This window comes from Pocillopora damicornis, chromosome 2 (genome assembly GCF_964200805.1).
Source record: "Pocillopora damicornis chromosome 2, jaPocDami1.2, whole genome shotgun sequence".
NCBI classification, from domain to species: domain Eukaryota; kingdom Metazoa; phylum Cnidaria; class Anthozoa; order Scleractinia; family Pocilloporidae; genus Pocillopora; species Pocillopora damicornis.
The window spans coordinates 16,941,017-16,957,117 of record NC_142671.1 but is presented as its reverse complement, the minus strand read 5'-3'; the positions used below and the strand labels follow the sequence as shown (position 1 = coordinate 16,957,117).

At 38.8% G+C, this 16,101-nt stretch overlaps 3 protein-coding genes across 4 annotated transcripts in view; 2 read left to right on the top strand and 1 right to left on the bottom strand.

The window, feature by feature from the left end:
- Positions 1–2,133, bottom strand: part of LOC113669041 (NADH dehydrogenase [ubiquinone] 1 beta subcomplex subunit 8, mitochondrial) — a 3,388-nt gene extending 1,255 nt beyond the window's left edge. Inside the window, exons 1-4 of the mRNA XM_027185036.2 lie at positions 1,990–2,133; positions 876–1,060; positions 295–365; positions 1–69 (exon numbers count right to left, since the gene is read on the bottom strand). The exon at positions 1–69 is cut by the window's left edge and continues 28 nt beyond it. Coding sequence (XP_027040837.2) covers positions 1–69; positions 295–365; positions 876–1,060; positions 1,990–2,077 — 413 coding nt within the window. The 5' untranslated portion in view covers positions 2,078–2,133. The remainder of the gene's footprint in view (positions 70–294; positions 366–875; positions 1,061–1,989) is intronic.
- A 180-nt stretch (positions 2,134–2,313) lies between these two features.
- LOC149050109 (uncharacterized) lies at positions 2,314–4,713 on the top strand. The gene is made up of 2 exons (XM_089197243.1): positions 2,314–2,676; positions 3,028–4,713. The coding sequence occupies exons 1-2, from the start codon at positions 2,379–2,381 to the stop codon at positions 4,317–4,319; spliced, it is 1,590 nt and encodes a 529-aa protein (XP_089053369.1). The 5' UTR covers positions 2,314–2,378; the 3' UTR covers positions 4,320–4,713.
- Positions 4,714–5,127: 414 nt separating this feature from the next.
- Positions 5,128–16,101, top strand: part of LOC113669167 (dynein axonemal heavy chain 1) — a 47,165-nt gene continuing 36,191 nt past the window's right edge. For both annotated transcript variants that reach the window (XM_027185171.2, XM_089197242.1), the window contains exons 1-15: positions 5,128–5,410; positions 5,810–5,882; positions 6,084–6,178; positions 6,324–6,412; positions 6,820–7,530; positions 8,145–8,302; positions 9,055–9,269; positions 9,611–9,778; positions 10,132–10,262; positions 10,711–11,055; positions 11,978–12,203; positions 12,946–13,148; positions 13,422–13,719; positions 14,722–15,033; positions 15,910–16,050. In XM_027185171.2, the coding sequence (XP_027040972.2) occupies positions 5,255–5,410; positions 5,810–5,882; positions 6,084–6,178; positions 6,324–6,412; positions 6,820–7,530; positions 8,145–8,302; positions 9,055–9,269; positions 9,611–9,778; positions 10,132–10,262; positions 10,711–11,055; positions 11,978–12,203; positions 12,946–13,148; positions 13,422–13,719; positions 14,722–15,033; positions 15,910–16,050 (3,321 nt within the window). In that variant the 5' untranslated portion in view covers positions 5,128–5,254. The remainder of the gene's footprint in view (positions 5,411–5,809; positions 5,883–6,083; positions 6,179–6,323; positions 6,413–6,819; positions 7,531–8,144; positions 8,303–9,054; positions 9,270–9,610; positions 9,779–10,131; positions 10,263–10,710; positions 11,056–11,977; positions 12,204–12,945; positions 13,149–13,421; positions 13,720–14,721; positions 15,034–15,909; positions 16,051–16,101) is intronic.

The following is a 16,101-nucleotide window of genomic DNA, read 5'->3' as shown; positions in this document are numbered from 1 at the left end:
AGGTAAGAGAGGTATCCAACAAAGCAAAGAGTGGCTGTGGCAATACCCAACTGCATCAGAATTTCACCCCTGAAGATTTTTATCAGGAACAAGAAATTAAATGATTTGTTTCATCAATGTAAACAAATGACTGATAATCCCAGGTACCAAAATCCTTAATACAACCCTTCATTTCAATGGTATGAGGCAACAAATACAGCTGTAACACCCCTTCAAAACCCCTGAAACCCCTCAATGGTTCTGGAAGTCAATTTACAGCTTTAGGCGCTGGAAAATTACTGAGACTATACTTACGGTGTGTATCTGTCATTACATGTCACCTCACTCCATACCCAAACATTAAGTGCATCTTCATCCATATGTATCTATGGAAATTAAGACAAACATTTAATAACTTGAAAAATCTTCTCAACTTTAGGGTTCAAACCAATTCAGCAATCCAAAAGGAGTAACAGTTACATACATGAGCCAAGGTTTACATTATCAGAAATATTTTCCATAAGTTTTTGATTTTCATTTGTAGTATAATTATATATTCACAAGCTATTGTGGCAGTACCACTTCATCTGTACAGTTGTTATTCAAATTCATCCCACCCCTTTTTTCATATCCCTTTCTACCATTCAAGAATTTTAAAGGAAGATTAACAATTTAGAACAAAAGAGAAAAAAAAGAAATATAACAAGGAATACAAAAATATATAGGTATAAATTTTATTTTAAGGTTACATGTGTCCACCATTGAAGAATAAATTTTAAGTTACAACAAAAATTACAAAGCACTACCAAAAACTACATATACCATGTTAAATAGCACTGACAGAGGTTAAAACAACATGATTATGGTATCGTTTGTACTAGTGTCAAGACACTCACTGGCTCATTGTAGTTTCTACGTTCTTGAACATCCCACCATCCTAAATGTTGTCTTCTCTGATTGCAAATCTCTGGGAGGTTAGGATAATCCCCCAGGGCATACCCATCATCTGGCCATGGACGATGAAAATTTTTCCAATCATTCTCCGGAGTTGGGATGGGATACTTTATGTGATCATCGCTGGCTGCACAATGGAAAGTAGGTCATAAATGAATAGATAAATAGGAAGGAAACTTTTTTTTTTTTCACCGAAAATGATTAACAAACTAATCAAATTCTCAAGCTTTTGATGCATTCCAAGACTTAAGGTAATTATCTAGTCAACTCAGTTGTCTGCTTGACAAGAGTATGAATAGAATGGGTAGAACTTTCAAAAATAGTTGATGAAGTAAATTATGTGAGATGGAGGTAAAAATTTTATCTCATCTCAAGGACCAATATTTACATTTAAAAACAGCAAAAGATCATTTGCGGTAAGTCTCACAAATTTATAGTTTGTTTACTCCACAGAGCTGCAGGGTGACCTCTGTTGAGTAAAACTAAGTTTTAAACTGTCAACATTGGTCTATTTAACGAGAACTGGCAAACTACAAATCTTCATGTAAAGGATATGCAGGGCTCTTTTAGAATAAGTTTTCTTCCAAACTACATGCAAGACTGTAACACCAAAGCTTCACCATAGTCCATAACTTCTCTTCACGTAAACTACTCCTAAATCTTATGTCGACGCTTATCTCCACTAATCTCTTTGCTGAGAAACCAAGCAGAAATAACAGTGATACAGCTTTATATAAAAGCGATCCTATATTTGATCGTTGCTCCGGATCCGACAAAACAATATTGACGACGTAGAAACTTTCCACGTAGATAACAACGTACGAGCCTTGAAGTTGTTTGAAAACCGAAAGAATAGATTTGTGATCATCTCCCGGTGATCCGATCTACGCTTCATTATTTTAAGTTTAAATGATGTCCTGTTGACACGCCTGCAATGTATATACATATATTATTTATATGAACAAATGTGTTAATTTCAAGTGAAAATTCAGGAAATTCTGGCATAAGCCATAAACCAAATCAGACCAATTGTGTGATAAGTCATCAAAAAATTACCTTTTCTAATCCCTATCAAAGTTTGTGGTCTAAATGCCGCACGGCGAAGAAGAGCTTGACCTAAACGCAAACCCTCTCTGGCCGCCATCTTGAAAATCTGCACATCCGGGCCTTTGTATTGGTGTTATCGGAAAAGTCCGGAAAAAAGGACCGAAGTTATCCGAAGTTGTTGAACCATCCCGCCAACATTTGTTGTCATAGGAACTTGCAATAAAAAGTTTTACGAAACAATATGGCGGCTAATAGTCCTTTTTACAGTTCCTGGCGCCATATTGGATTAGTAACCGCGCAAACACGATAGCGAGGCTGCCGGTGACCCGATTCGGGCATCGCATAAGAGTTTGTTGGTGTCTTCAAGCGTTTCGTTGGTTTGTCGAGTCTTTGGTGGGATGAATGAAAGCTTAAGCGTCGGGGAAACATCCTCCGCCCCTCGAAAGAGAAGAGGAAAGTATTGTGCAGCCTTTGACTGCAATAATAGCGCCTATAATGTAAACGGTACTCGTACAAGTTATCATTTCTTCGAGTTTCCTAAGGACGCTCTGCGAAGGAATCGGTGGTGTTCACTTATCAAGCGACGACACGGACAGGACGGCTTTGTTGTTTCCACCGCCACTGTCCTCTGTCATGAGCATTTTCGGGCAGAAGATATCTCGAAAAAACTTTCTGGTCGCTGGAATTTGAAGACAGGTTTGTGATATTGTCGAGCTTTTGTTCTGTGCGTTCGTGATTTGAGCTATGAAAAACTCAAAATTCAAAGATATTTTGATCTTTAGAAACAAGGATTCGTTTAATTTTTCCCAAATCAAAGATTTTGGTTGTTTTATTCGACGATTGTTGTTTTATTGTAAACTTTATGATTTAAAGTGTTTCATGTCTTGTGATTTTTGTCATTGAATGATAGAATATTTAATGTATGCTTATTAATATTGCTGGACTTCACAAAAGCAATCAATTTAATTGCAGATTAACTCATAATAAATAAATCTGAAATGATTACTGTCACATTTAATAAGTTTTATTTATTTATTTATTTACAAGGTGCAGAGCCATGTATATTTAGCTGGACAAAGCAATCGAACCAAAGAAAGGCACCAAAGGAAAGAAAGATGGATGAGTCAACTGTTGGAGTAGCAGCATCAGCATTGCAGTTTGGATCCTGCTCAGTATTTCCTTCTATTGATGCGTCAACTGATGCTGCTCATTCATTTTCAGAGTGTGATGAAAATGCAGCTGAAGTGGAGTGTGAGTCCCCTCAAACAGAGCCTGATTGTGTCCTTGAACTGCAAAGGAGAATTGAATTACTTGAAACTCAGCTAGCTGACTGCCAGGAAAAACTCAGTGAAGCAGAAAAGGAAAATGCTGTGTTATTGGAACGTCAATTTTCCATTGACAAAATTAAAGATGACAATGCTGCTGTTTTATTTTACACCGGATTCCCAAGTTATGAGGCATTAATAAGCTTCTACAAATACATTGAGCCAAAGCTTTCCAAAATGCAGTACTGGAAGGGTGAAAATCTAGTAAAGGAAAGCCAGCCTTATCAACTTGATGATAACAAGAGTAAACCTGGACCATCAAGGAAGCTTACTTTTCTGGATGAGTTCCTACTGGTGCTCATGAGACTGAAAGCTGGTCTATTTGTACAGGACCTTGCCGACAGATTTGGCATCAGTGCCAGCCTGGTTTCCAGGATCTGCATCACCTGGATAAATTTGCTCTATCATGAGCTCAAGGACCTGTTTCCATTTCCCACACAGGAGCTTGTTCGCAAAAACATGCCTAAGGAGTTTGCCCAGTATGCCACAACCAGGATAATTTTAGACTGTACTGAGCTATTCATTCAGCGACCATCTGCTATGCTGGCTCAGTCAGAGACATGGTCAGATTATAAACACCATAATACTTGGAAGTTGCTAGTTGGGGTAACCCCAAATGGACAGGTCACTTTTTTGTCAGATCTCTGGGGTGGGCGTGTGTCTGACAAGCAAATAACAAGAGAGAGTGGTGTATTAGATTTGTTGCAAGTGGGTGATAATGTCATGGTTGATCGCGGATTTGACATTTCTGCAATTGTACCTGCTGGCGTTACAGTAAACATGCCACCATTTTTGGCTGGCCGTGATCAAATGACAGCAGCTGAAACTGAAGAGACTATGAGCATTGCTTCAGTGCGCATTCACGTGGAGCGTGCAATTGGCCGCATTAAGACCTACCACATTTTAGATGGTACCTTACCTAATACATTGAGCCCCTATGCAACACAAATTTCAACTGTCTGTGGCCTTCTGACAAACTTTTTACCCCCTTTACTACCACCGGCCAATCTTTGATTCTAGTTTTTGCTGTCTATTTATTATTAGGTAGAAATGTTTACTTTTTTTGCATTTTAAAATTGTGGCAGAAGCCCAGCTATCAGTCTAAGCCTGCTTCCTGTAATCAGCCCCTTGGGTTCCATTAATTTTGTATTCCAAATAATACCACTTGCATGTCAATGCATATTAATAACTATTGGGATTCCATATAGTAAGTTATCATGGAACCAAAAATTCCCACTTTATTTCATTTAAAAATGAAATTGTACATGTATTTTTACACAGTGCATGCTAGTAATTTGTTCCCTTGAGCACAATGTGGCGGTACTTGCGCGTTGACACAACCAGGTAATCGTAAAGCTGAATAAAATTTAGTTCGGGAAGCTGACGTAAATCAGTGGACCATCCGAGAGCAGAGATTTGTCTTAAAGTTTCATCGTACTTGAAGTCACCACTATTTTCCGTTGTATTCTGGTGATCCTGAGCAGTATTATCGCTACTTTGCCGCTGATACTCACCCGGTCGTAGCACGTGTCGCATGAGTATCGCGTAGACTTTTAAAATCAAATCTGCTTTTATTCCGCCCGTCGCTTCCGAATTAGAACGCAAAATTTCCCTTAAATCCTTCACTTTTAACTTCTGGATATCTTCTAGCGTTGTAATCTGCATATCCTTGCAAACTAGCACCATTTTAGAAGCGATTGAACCACGAAAGACTTCTCCGATCAGCTGTATTTACTGTTTTTGTAATACGCGGGTCACCGGCAGCCTCGCTATCGTGTTTGCGCGGCTACTAATCTAATATGGCGCCGGGAACTGTAAAAAGGACTATTGTACGCTGAAGTGTTATTAGATTTGTCAAAATCTGCAACTGTATTCTCTTTTGAGTATTTTCTTCTTCTTGAAAGAAAATTCGAGGACAAAGTGAGGGTCACTGAACAAATTGAGTCATTATGAGCGCCAACAGGCAAGGAAGCTCCAGAAATGGCAGACGAACTTCGCCTGGAACTCCGAAGTCGCCTTCTTCGGGAGGATTAAGTTATCCTACGATACGACAAAGAGGTTATTACTCCGATATTCTAGGAGAAGGATCAAAAGTAGAGCTTGGGGTAGGTTTGAAGGATCATGCAGACTTATGCATGATCAGTTTATGCAACATCCAAAGTGAGAAGAATTAGTGAAACTTGGAATAAGTTTTTAATATGACGAAAGTCGATTTTCTGATTCCAATTACATACATGTACATTTTGCACACGGGCGTTCAATTCATAATGCTCCCTCCCTTTCTGTGGTACACTTTTTCTTTTCACATGCATGGAAAACTACTCACTGACAGATTACAGCAACAATTAAATTTTACAAGGAACGGGTTCAAATTTGCCTTTGAGCTCAAATTACACGGTTTGTAAACAAATAAAGATTAGATGCGGTAACTGATGTTTTAGGATGAACTGCATACTTTGATGTTCTGGGTAGGAGTCCTAATTTCGATGACTTTTTGAAAACAGAGTATTACTGGTGGTCCAGCAGCCTCCAGAAGTACATTATGGAAAACTGCAAAAGTGAAGCATATGCCGGAAGGTAATAACTTTTAGTAATGCTTTACACTTAACGTTCCTTCAGTGGTATCTCACTGTTTTATCCACTAAGGAAGCAGGTCAATTTTGTCCATTAGGTATGCCATTATTTTTAAGTTCTTGTCACCTCACTGATAATTTTTTACTGTATACCTGGTAAATTGTTCATTCCATGCACGTGTGAATACTATGATCACCTTTTCAGTTCAAACATTCAAGGGACCTATGTCTTCTCAAGCACTGAGTTCTCTCCTAAAGGATCAAGTTCATGGACCAACTACAGCACCCATTACAGTTTCTGTAAGTATCAATTGCTTTGTTCAAGATTGGCAGTCGCTGGACATCCATGTGCCTCTCTTACCACAATGGTGTCCTGATGAACCCTTTCCCAGAGATTTATATCCTCTATGTTTCAATACATGTACACTTATGTTTTTTTCTGCAGGACTTCCCTGAAAAATCTTGGGAGCCTAAGGTGCAACTCCCATACAAGGCAGAACCAGGCCAAGTTCCTAGAAAAATTGAAATTGAAAGGTTAGTTTCCTCCTTTTTTTGCTAATTTACTTTCATGTCATATGGTGTAGGCTGTAGTTTTTACAATCATGCAGACTGACTTTACATACATACTTTTCTTTTTATGTGCATTCATCTAGTTTACTGTATGTTTCTCATTGTTTAATAAGTTACAAAATTTTCAATTTTTCCTTGGGGAAATTGGGTTATGGGAAAGGATTGATGCAAGGTATAGGGATGTGCAACAAGGGCATGTGTTTTTAAATAGCAAATACTTCTCATTGAGGAGACTACCAGCTAATTGTTGCCTGTTTTGATAAATTAAAGAATAGAATATAATTTCTTTTATGCACAAATAAAATTACATTTATACACAAATGAAATGAAATATCCTTATGATGGATATGGTACCTTACATCCCTTCACAGACAAAAGCGCATATTTTCCAAGCAAGATATTAACACACTACTGGAAGAGCTTGGAGTCAAGACATCTGAGCTTATGCCCAAAGGAGACTACAACATGAGAGTTAATCTCACAGGACCTGATGCTGCCACATTTCCTGCCTTCTTACCTCTTCACATATTTGATGACACAGAATTTGATTGCCGCAACCCAAATGAGTGGTTGGAACTAGGCTTAGTCGATGGTAAACAACATCCAGTACCAGGAAAAGCACTATTGTTGAGAGAGAGAGGGAAAAATGGCAAAGGATATGCATGGACAGATGTTGGTACACTAGATTATGATGACATGAAACAGTTGTTTTTGGTGCAAGTTGTTGGTACAGGAGGCCTCCAGCACAATGTTATCCCAGCAGCAAATGGAGTGATGGAAAATGGTACAGTGAATGGTGAAGCACATGGCAATGAGGAGCCAAAAAGGAAACGTTCCAAAGTTGAAGGTGCACAGTTTTGGGTTCCACGAATACAGCTATTGTTTGCTGCTGAGGATCCAATAAACTTTGCTGAAAGAGTAGCCAAGGCATATGCCCTGCGTTGTGAAACAGAGGCTTTGCTCAGGTACAATCTGTATGTTGATTGCATGCCTATGGATGGAGTGGTCAGGCTTGATCCCAGCTCATTGGAAAGAATGATCACCTGGGCTAAAGGAACTAGAACACTGAAGAGCGACAAGAGGTACTTGATTGATCTTCCTTTAAGCGTAATTTTTTCCAATCTTTGTGCAGGAAAGTTCCAGCACTAAACATCTACATACTGTACATGCATGTTTTAAGTTTACCACCCATCTTCATACTAAAAATTGAACAGCTTATTTGCATGGGAATACAAATGCATTAGCCCATAGTGACTCACTTTTGGCCTGGAAGTCAAGATTCTCTAGTGTGTTACAGCCACAACTATATATCTTTATGTATTTATACAGTGTTGGTTAGGCTAAGTAAAGCTGTGAGACCATGCACATACATCTTCTTAATTAAGATTGTGATGATCATGAGTTTTTTACTTTCCCCCTTATTCCTACACAGTACTCCCAAGCATTGAGCCAGTGCCTATAGGGATTCATTTAAATTCCTGGTTGGGAAGAGGCATGTCAGAAAGAAGAGTCTCTCTCAGCAACACATAAAACATTCCCCTGGCCAATTATCAAACCTAAGGTCATTTATTCCAGGTCAAAGTTGCTAATGATTATGTCACCTTGCCTCCCACAAATAAGATCACATTTTAGTGAGATTAAAAGTTACTGTTCATTTCAACCAATCAGCATTTTTTAATGATTGTTATTTATACAGCTTGGATGAACATGTGCACTTACTGTCTAAAGAAATCCAAGTAGACTTTTCTCGCAGCATGAACAGGATCACATTTGACAGGATAGTCAATAGTAAACCAGAAACATATCCCTTTGTAACTCTTCCTCAAGAGGAGGAAGAGGTGATTCCTGAACGAGGTACACTATAGAGGTTTTAAATGTTCAAGTGGTAGAATTCATTCATATACGTCATTTTGCATTTAACTTAGTAAGTAAAATGGATGGGAGGAGGAAAAAAAGTTGAAACTCCAACTTTAATTTTAGCTAGAAGGGGTTGGAAAACAAGATCAGTCTTTAAACCCATTTCCACCAGGTTTTATACACTGCAAGTAATTTCTTTTCCATTAATTCAAATGGTATGCAAAGTCTTGATTAACTTGGTAAACCTGATGTAAAAGCACTCATCTGACTTCTTTTGACTCACCAAACAGGTGTCATCAGAATAAATCTCTTCTTGTAGAGAGAAGGAGTGGGTGACTTAAAAGTTGGCACATGTGAATTAAGCTAAATTGTTATGAGAAGGACATTTGAATCTAAGAATTGGGGTTTCAGTTAATATGCCTTCAAACAAAAAGTTTATTTTTACTGCTAAGGCCAGAAAACTGTGAGCACCTTAAATATTTATGGAATGTGGTTGTGTTCCATGGAAAAAGCTACTCTGAGGCATGAAAAAAAACTAAACTAAAAGCAGTAGTCTTTGGTAATCAGATTATGGTTTGAGATTACAGTTTTCATAGTGACCGAGTGGTCTTGTAAAAAGGATTTTACTGTATGTACCAACTTGTGCCACTTTAATTGGACTCCATGAATTCTCAACCTTGGTAAATTAATGAGTCTATTAAGAATTTTTTTCTGCTCATTACAATTTGGTTTTTTGCTTTGGCTGCAAGGATTCCACCCAGATGTTCCTTTATATCCCTTTGATGAGAAGTTTGATGACTTTGCTTTCAACTGTTTGCTGACCAGAGAGGAAGCCATAGTGGCTATGGCTAAAGTGAGAACTGAATGCAACAAAGTTGCTAGCATGTCAGTGTTCCAGGTTCCTGTGTCAAAAAGTATGAAACTGGAAGAATTTGAGCAAACACAAGCCCAAGTCAGCACACAGGTAAAGAAGTCTCTTTGTGTTTAACTTGTGTGATCAAGCAATTGGATGTATTTACAGATGGTGCAGAGAGTTAACCAAAATATGTGAACAGCACTAGCAATACTACTATTTACTACAAATTGTACAAGTACAGCTAAGCTTGTAGTAAGTAAACATGCCCTACAGTAGCTAAGATCTATTTCGCAAAACCCATAAGGTAATCAATATTTAGATCAATGATTTCCAATTTGAATTTACGGTATATAAGCTTTTGTTAATGCCTAAATTTGAGACAATTAGATATTATCTATGGTTTTAACTAATCATGCATTTTTTTGCCACCATTGTTTATTAAATTTCAGGTACAAATATTTTTGCGGGATAGCTGGTTAAACACCCTCAGAACAGCTATCCGCAGCAGCCTTTTGGATGTGGGAAAGGGATGGTTTAACATGGAGGAAAGAAACTGGGAGGTTTACCAAATCTCTAAGTTGGCCAAATTTATGCAGTTGGTGAAATTTGCCATGCAGGTGCAGTGAACAAATTTTGCATCCTCTTTGAATACATAAATGAATACTGATAAAGTTTAAGACCTGTCTTCTGACTTGGAAATGTGATAAATGTAGATTTGAGAAACTGAAAAGACTGTAGTTAAAATTATAACAGTTTATCAACTTCTGACTCTTGCACTGTGGGCAACTAAAATTACTTGGTGTACCCTGCCCTAATCCTTCTTGCAAGTTTTTGTTGTACTCGTCTTGGAGTGCATCCTTCTTCATGTGCAGTCTAGAAAAAACTACAAACAGTGTACAGGTAGTCTCTCCCTCATGTTTGGCAATATTCCAGTCTCCTTATGGCAATCTATGTGATTTTTTTCTACTAGGATTCACTGCGTTACTTGGTACAGGATTCCTTGGCAGCTTTTACTCAGATGATCCTGGATGCCACCTACAGTGTAATGGACCTAGGGGAAGACTTTGATTGGGGTGAAGATATCATAAACAGTAATTACAAGTAAGTACTCATGTCATTTGATGTCAATAAGTGCACATGTTTATACACAAGTCTTAACTACATGTATGGCTTTTTGTAGAAAGTTTCAAGTGTAAGATTTTGAGGAAGATAATTGTTTTTTGAAAAAGTAACAAGTCAGAAGTAGATTGAAACTTACAGGAATGAACTTTTTATGTTTCTGTTGTGATAAAGTGATGATAATTGTAAATGTTCCTTTCAATAATTCTCATGGAAGTTCCATGTTGTGTAACATGGTGGCACCTTTGAAAAGATCTACTATGTGTACTTGTTTTTGTATAATTGTCTGATATATTGTTTTTTGGGTGAGCAGAGGCACTGAGTTTTCTCAATAAAAGTAGGAATGAAGCATGTAATGGTACTTCATAATGTCAAAGAGCTGAAACTCTAATCAAGGAAAACTAATGATCCTTCTTCAAATAACAATCAGACCTAAAAAGAATGCCTTGTTCATGCTGGACCTAACAATGGAGAAGACAGGAGTTCAGTACAACACTGATCTGGAGAGCTTTGGCCGTGTGGTGATTGCACTGTTCGACAAGGGCATCACATGTACAAAGAATGTCCCACAACTGGAGAAGATGGTGATTGAAGGCTTATTCTGGAGTGGAACACCTCTGCTTGAGTCTGTTGGTGAGAATGAACCAGAGGTGGTGAAACTAAGAGAAACTGTACGACAGGCGATCAAAAAGTCACTTATTCCACTGAGAGCTTATGCCAAGCAATATGAACAGTACTTGGAGCTGTACAATATGGATATAAATCAATATCTAGGGTGAGTAGCTTTGTTTTAAACTGCAGGATACAGCACATGGGAGATGCAGATACATGAACAGTAGCCTGCAGAGCTGGCGGATTAGCGGGGCCGAAGCGCGATACATGAATGCACACTCGAAGCGCGAGGTAAAGAAGATCTTTGTCTCGCGCTTTACGCGCGGTCGTGTATCACGCTTCAGCCCCGCTAATCCGCTCGTTCTTCAGGCTACATGTACAACTTTGTAGCTTCATTTAAAGGTTTCTAAAGTGGGTAACTTTTCCCATATTATAGGAAAATATGAGTTATGCTTGGTCCAAAAGCAGATGGCCAACGCGCACGCAAAACCTTCGCACGTTTTGCAGTTATGTGCTTCTGGCTTGGTCTCTATAAATTGCATGTCAACGGTACATTTCAGTATGACTGAGCGAATCCAGAACCTGTGCCCTGGGACTAGTTCAAGTGTATGATATAGAATGTACAATACACACCCTAATCAATTATAGAGCCTCGGCAGTGTGGTAACCAATGGTTGTACATGTAGATGTTCAACTCTCAAAGTGGTGCTCACTCAAGCTTTGATTGAAAAAAAATATATACATGTACAAGTTTCAGTTGTTGTATAAAGTTAAAATTTTATATTACTTACCGGAGATGTACATGTATCTGTGTATTGGTCTCCGGTTGATTGTGTAGTGTGATTGTCTGAATAATGGTAGTTCGGGGAAAAAAATGAAAGATGAAAACATTTCGTGGGTAGATTGGCTATGACTCTTACAGAAACATTTTGATGATCTTTGTTGGTTGCTCCCTGGTTCAGACCACATCTTTTGTAATGGCCTACATGTACGAAAACGAGGGCCACTAAAACGTACAGACAAGTTTTCAACGGAAAGGCTACTCTCTGAGCTTTGCTGACTTTGTTACACTCAAATTTTTGCAGGGAATACGATTCACAAGAACGATCTGCATCAGAAGTGAAACAAGAGATTGAACGACATCTCAAAGATAAAGAGGCTTTGGAGAACTCTCTACCATCGAGCATCGTGATTGGTCCGTACTGGATCTCTACGGAAGGAGTCAGACAGGCGCTTGCAAAGAAACGAAAAGCTCTGGCTAATGCTGTTATTGAACTGCTGGCCAAGAAACTTCGTAAACAAGCAGATATGGTGGGTTACATTCACTTGTCACTTTTCAGTCTGGGCAATTCTTTTTTGGTTATTACCTACCTTTTCGTCAAAGAGCCGATGTTAACTTGTTTTTTCTTTTAAATAAATTATAAGAACAAACAGCAGATGTAAGACAAGATGTACTTAAAGACACCATAACCGTCGACTGAAACAAACTCACGCTATTTTACCAACAAAATCACATAACCTTCGGCGTCTTTACTGTCTGTCGATGAAAGGTATCCGATCAAGTCGCCCACGAACCAGCTCGCCCACGCCAACTCGCCCACTCATAAAATTACCTCAAGAAGCCGAGCTCATTACATAATTAGTCTCGTTGCTGTTGCAATACAAACCGAAGTCTTCGGCAACTAGCATACCGTTACGTACGAACACTTAGATACCCATTTTGTTTACATTTTATGATTCTGGTTGTTGTGTATGTTATGTTATAATTTAAGCCAAAGAATCAAAGCGATTATTCGGGGATTTGGTTCTCAGCATAGAAGGGCAAAGGTGTCCCCTTTACCTTGAGTTGGTCAAGTTTAAATTTACACGCTCAATTTGGTCACCTAGGATTGTATATCACATGTACAAGTACTAACGGCGATTTTTTCGTCTATTGGGTGTAGACCTTTATCGACGATCGTGCTGGCACTTTTCACCTGTTCATTAAGAACCTTACTTAACCTGCTATCAAGCCAACAAACAAATAATCCAGTGAGTCAATTTTGTTGTCCAGGTCTGTGAGGAGTTCAAGACTATTGCACGACAGTTGTACGACAAACCAAACAGCATTGAAGAACTAGCAGAACAAAGAGAGTATATGAAGCAGATTCCAGAACAGCTGAAGAAGAATCAGGAACTGATCGATAAGGCCATGATCGACTACGAACTGATTGAGGAATTTAATTACAATATCTCAGCGGAGGATTTTAATGCCAAGTAAGTATTCTTAAGCTGAACCAAAGAGCGCCCATACACCTTTACCCTTACGCGTATCTTCCATTGCTCTTTCCTCTATGAGAGGATTTGCTCTTGCACCCACTTGCACTCGTGAAAGTCGGGATGAATAAGCTCCCTCTCAAAGACTCTCGAGTTACTCTCACCTCAAGGGCCTGAGGAGTTCTTTTAATTGTATGTAATATTCTCTTTGAGTACGTATTTTCATAGGGCGGTAAGAATGGCCTTATTTAATTGCTATGTTTTCTCTTCCAGGTGGACTTGTATCGGCTGGCCTCATAAAATCCAGCTGCAGATGGAGGCGACAGAAGCAAACCTTGAAGCAGACGAGGAGAGATTCCAGAAGAATCTGTTAGCAGATCAGAACACCTTCCAAGACAGACTGGATTCGCTGAATATGGCTGTAGCAGGATTTGCTGCTCACACGGATCTCAGTAAATCACATGAGGTGGCGAATGAAGTGCGACGTCTGACTAAACAGCTCAAGGAATGCCAGACGCTTGCCACCACCTACAACAACAGAGAGAGGCTGTTTGGGCTTCCTGTCACATCTGTAAGTCACGGTTCGCTTGTTTGTTTGTTTCTTTGTTTTCAGTGCTTCACACAACAAAGTTTCCAGGTAGCTAGATATCACGTGACCAATGAGTACACGTACGCGAATTACGACGCCATAAAATGCAAATACCAATTCACTTTCCACATTCCGCGAAAAGATCATTTTTTTCAACCAACGTGTTACACTGCATAGCATGTGCATTTTCTTAGAGAGCGAGTGCTCAGTACTCCGATCGCCATATTGCTCGACCCCCTTCCTCCTTCAGTCTTGTATTATTCTCACAAGCATCTTCTTAGTATACTTTTCTATTCGCTCTTATCTTCCTCAATAATACATTTCATTACTGAGGTTACCACTGATCAGAGTTTAGAGTTTAGAGTTTAAAGTTCTATACTAATTTTATAACTCAATATTACCAATATTTTTATTATATCTTCTCGTTGTGAAAATTCTTCACATTTATATTAAAGTTTCCTGTGGGGAGACAGAGTGAGGAAAATGGCATATTTTACCTCATGTCTTACTCCTTTTTCGCACAAGATACTTTGATACTGCTGATTATAGTGTTAAGAAGGACGCTTGCCACATATGGACTTCAGCCCAGCTCGTTAAAGGGTTGTTCTTTACTTCAGTTTTAGAACATTTATCAGACTGATAAACCTGACTGAATAGCTAAGGTCTGAGTATTCACTGAGACTCGTATTTACCCTTGTCTTGTGATTCAATAAAATTAACATACACGTACTGTAGCCGTTGGCCACAGTCAACAGTTTGGAACCTGACTAAGATAAAAACCACTCATGCGACTGGTAGTTGGGTGTTATGCGGTTCCATAACACATGCACAGTCACTAAACTGAAACACTGTCAGATTATGTTCCTCTTGGGAAAGAGGGGAATAGGTTTTAAAAGCTTAAAACTCTTACAAACCCTCCACACGCGCGCACGAATCGTCGCCTGTACGTGCTACTAACTTGTACATCTATGTAACTCTCAACAGTACGATAAGCTTGGCCGTTTGATCAAAGACTTCGAGCCTTTTAAAAATATGTGGCTTACAGCTTCCGACTGGCAGAAATGGTACGACAGCTGGATGAACGATCCACTTACAACAATCGACGCCGAACAACTGGAACAGAATGTGAGTAATGCGTTCAAGACGATCTTCAAGTGCGTCAAACATTTCAAAGAGATCCCTGCTTGCCAAGAAGTTGCCATGGAAGTAAAGGAAAAGATTGAGAACTTTAAGCCGTACATTCCACTCATCCAAGGCTTAAGAAATCCTGGAATGCGAAGCAGGCATTGGGAACAGGTGAGATGAATGTAACATTTCTACCTAAATGTCCGCCATTCTCACGCAAAGAGAGGCTCACCCTCTTATGCTGGAAGTAGTTCATTTGCAGCACGAAAACTGGAAAAAAAAAAAAGAAAAGTAGTCGTTAAATCGCCACTTCTTATAAACTTATATAATACTCTTTCCTACATTATGATTTGCCACAGAATTTCGCAGCACATGCTTTACTGCAGACGTGTTTTGTGTTTGGTTCAATCTGCGTTTTGATAACGGGGAAATTTCGCAGTTACTAAAACTGTTCGTTTAGTTTTAGAGGTGGGATTTCAATGGAGCAGAACAATTTTGCGATAATTCTTCCTGTCTCCAACACTGTGGGACACTATTGCTACAAGCAATGGGTCTGATAGTGTATGATATTACATAACCAGTTCAGTTATTATCTTTTCTATTCACAGTTGTCCAAGGAACTCGGCTCTACTCTTGTTAGTGATACGAATAAAGCATTTTATAGCCAGTCTTTCCACCTGATGATGTCAACACTCTTATACTCTATTCTATGATTAAACATTTTAAAACATGTTTTGATGAACCCATTTCGCGTCCGTAATTAGGAGAAAATGTTGCTTGTAACAAAAGTAACTGCGATCGATACTTTCTCCGTCGTCAACACAGAGACTCATTTTACGGATCACTTTTGACGACTTATTATTATGCGTTTCATTTACCGTTTTTTGTAACAACGATGAAAAGTTCATTTAAAACGAGTGTTCAAATTTGATGAATATTTTTCCATTATCCCTTTTTTCTGATGTAGAGAATTAAATTACAGACATATTTCTGTCTGATACGAAAGCTCATGATCTAGTTGTAATAATTACTGTCTTTATTACTCAGTTATCCAAAGAGCTTGGTTTTCCAATCGTGGCAAATGCACAGCTGACGTTTACAAAGTGTCTAGAGATGAAGCTACAAGATCACATTGAGGTTATTGCTAAAGTAGCTGAGATCGCTGGTAAAGAATACTCCATTGAACAGGTAGACATATGACAGTTCTAACTTTTTAAAGTTCATACATATCTCAATATC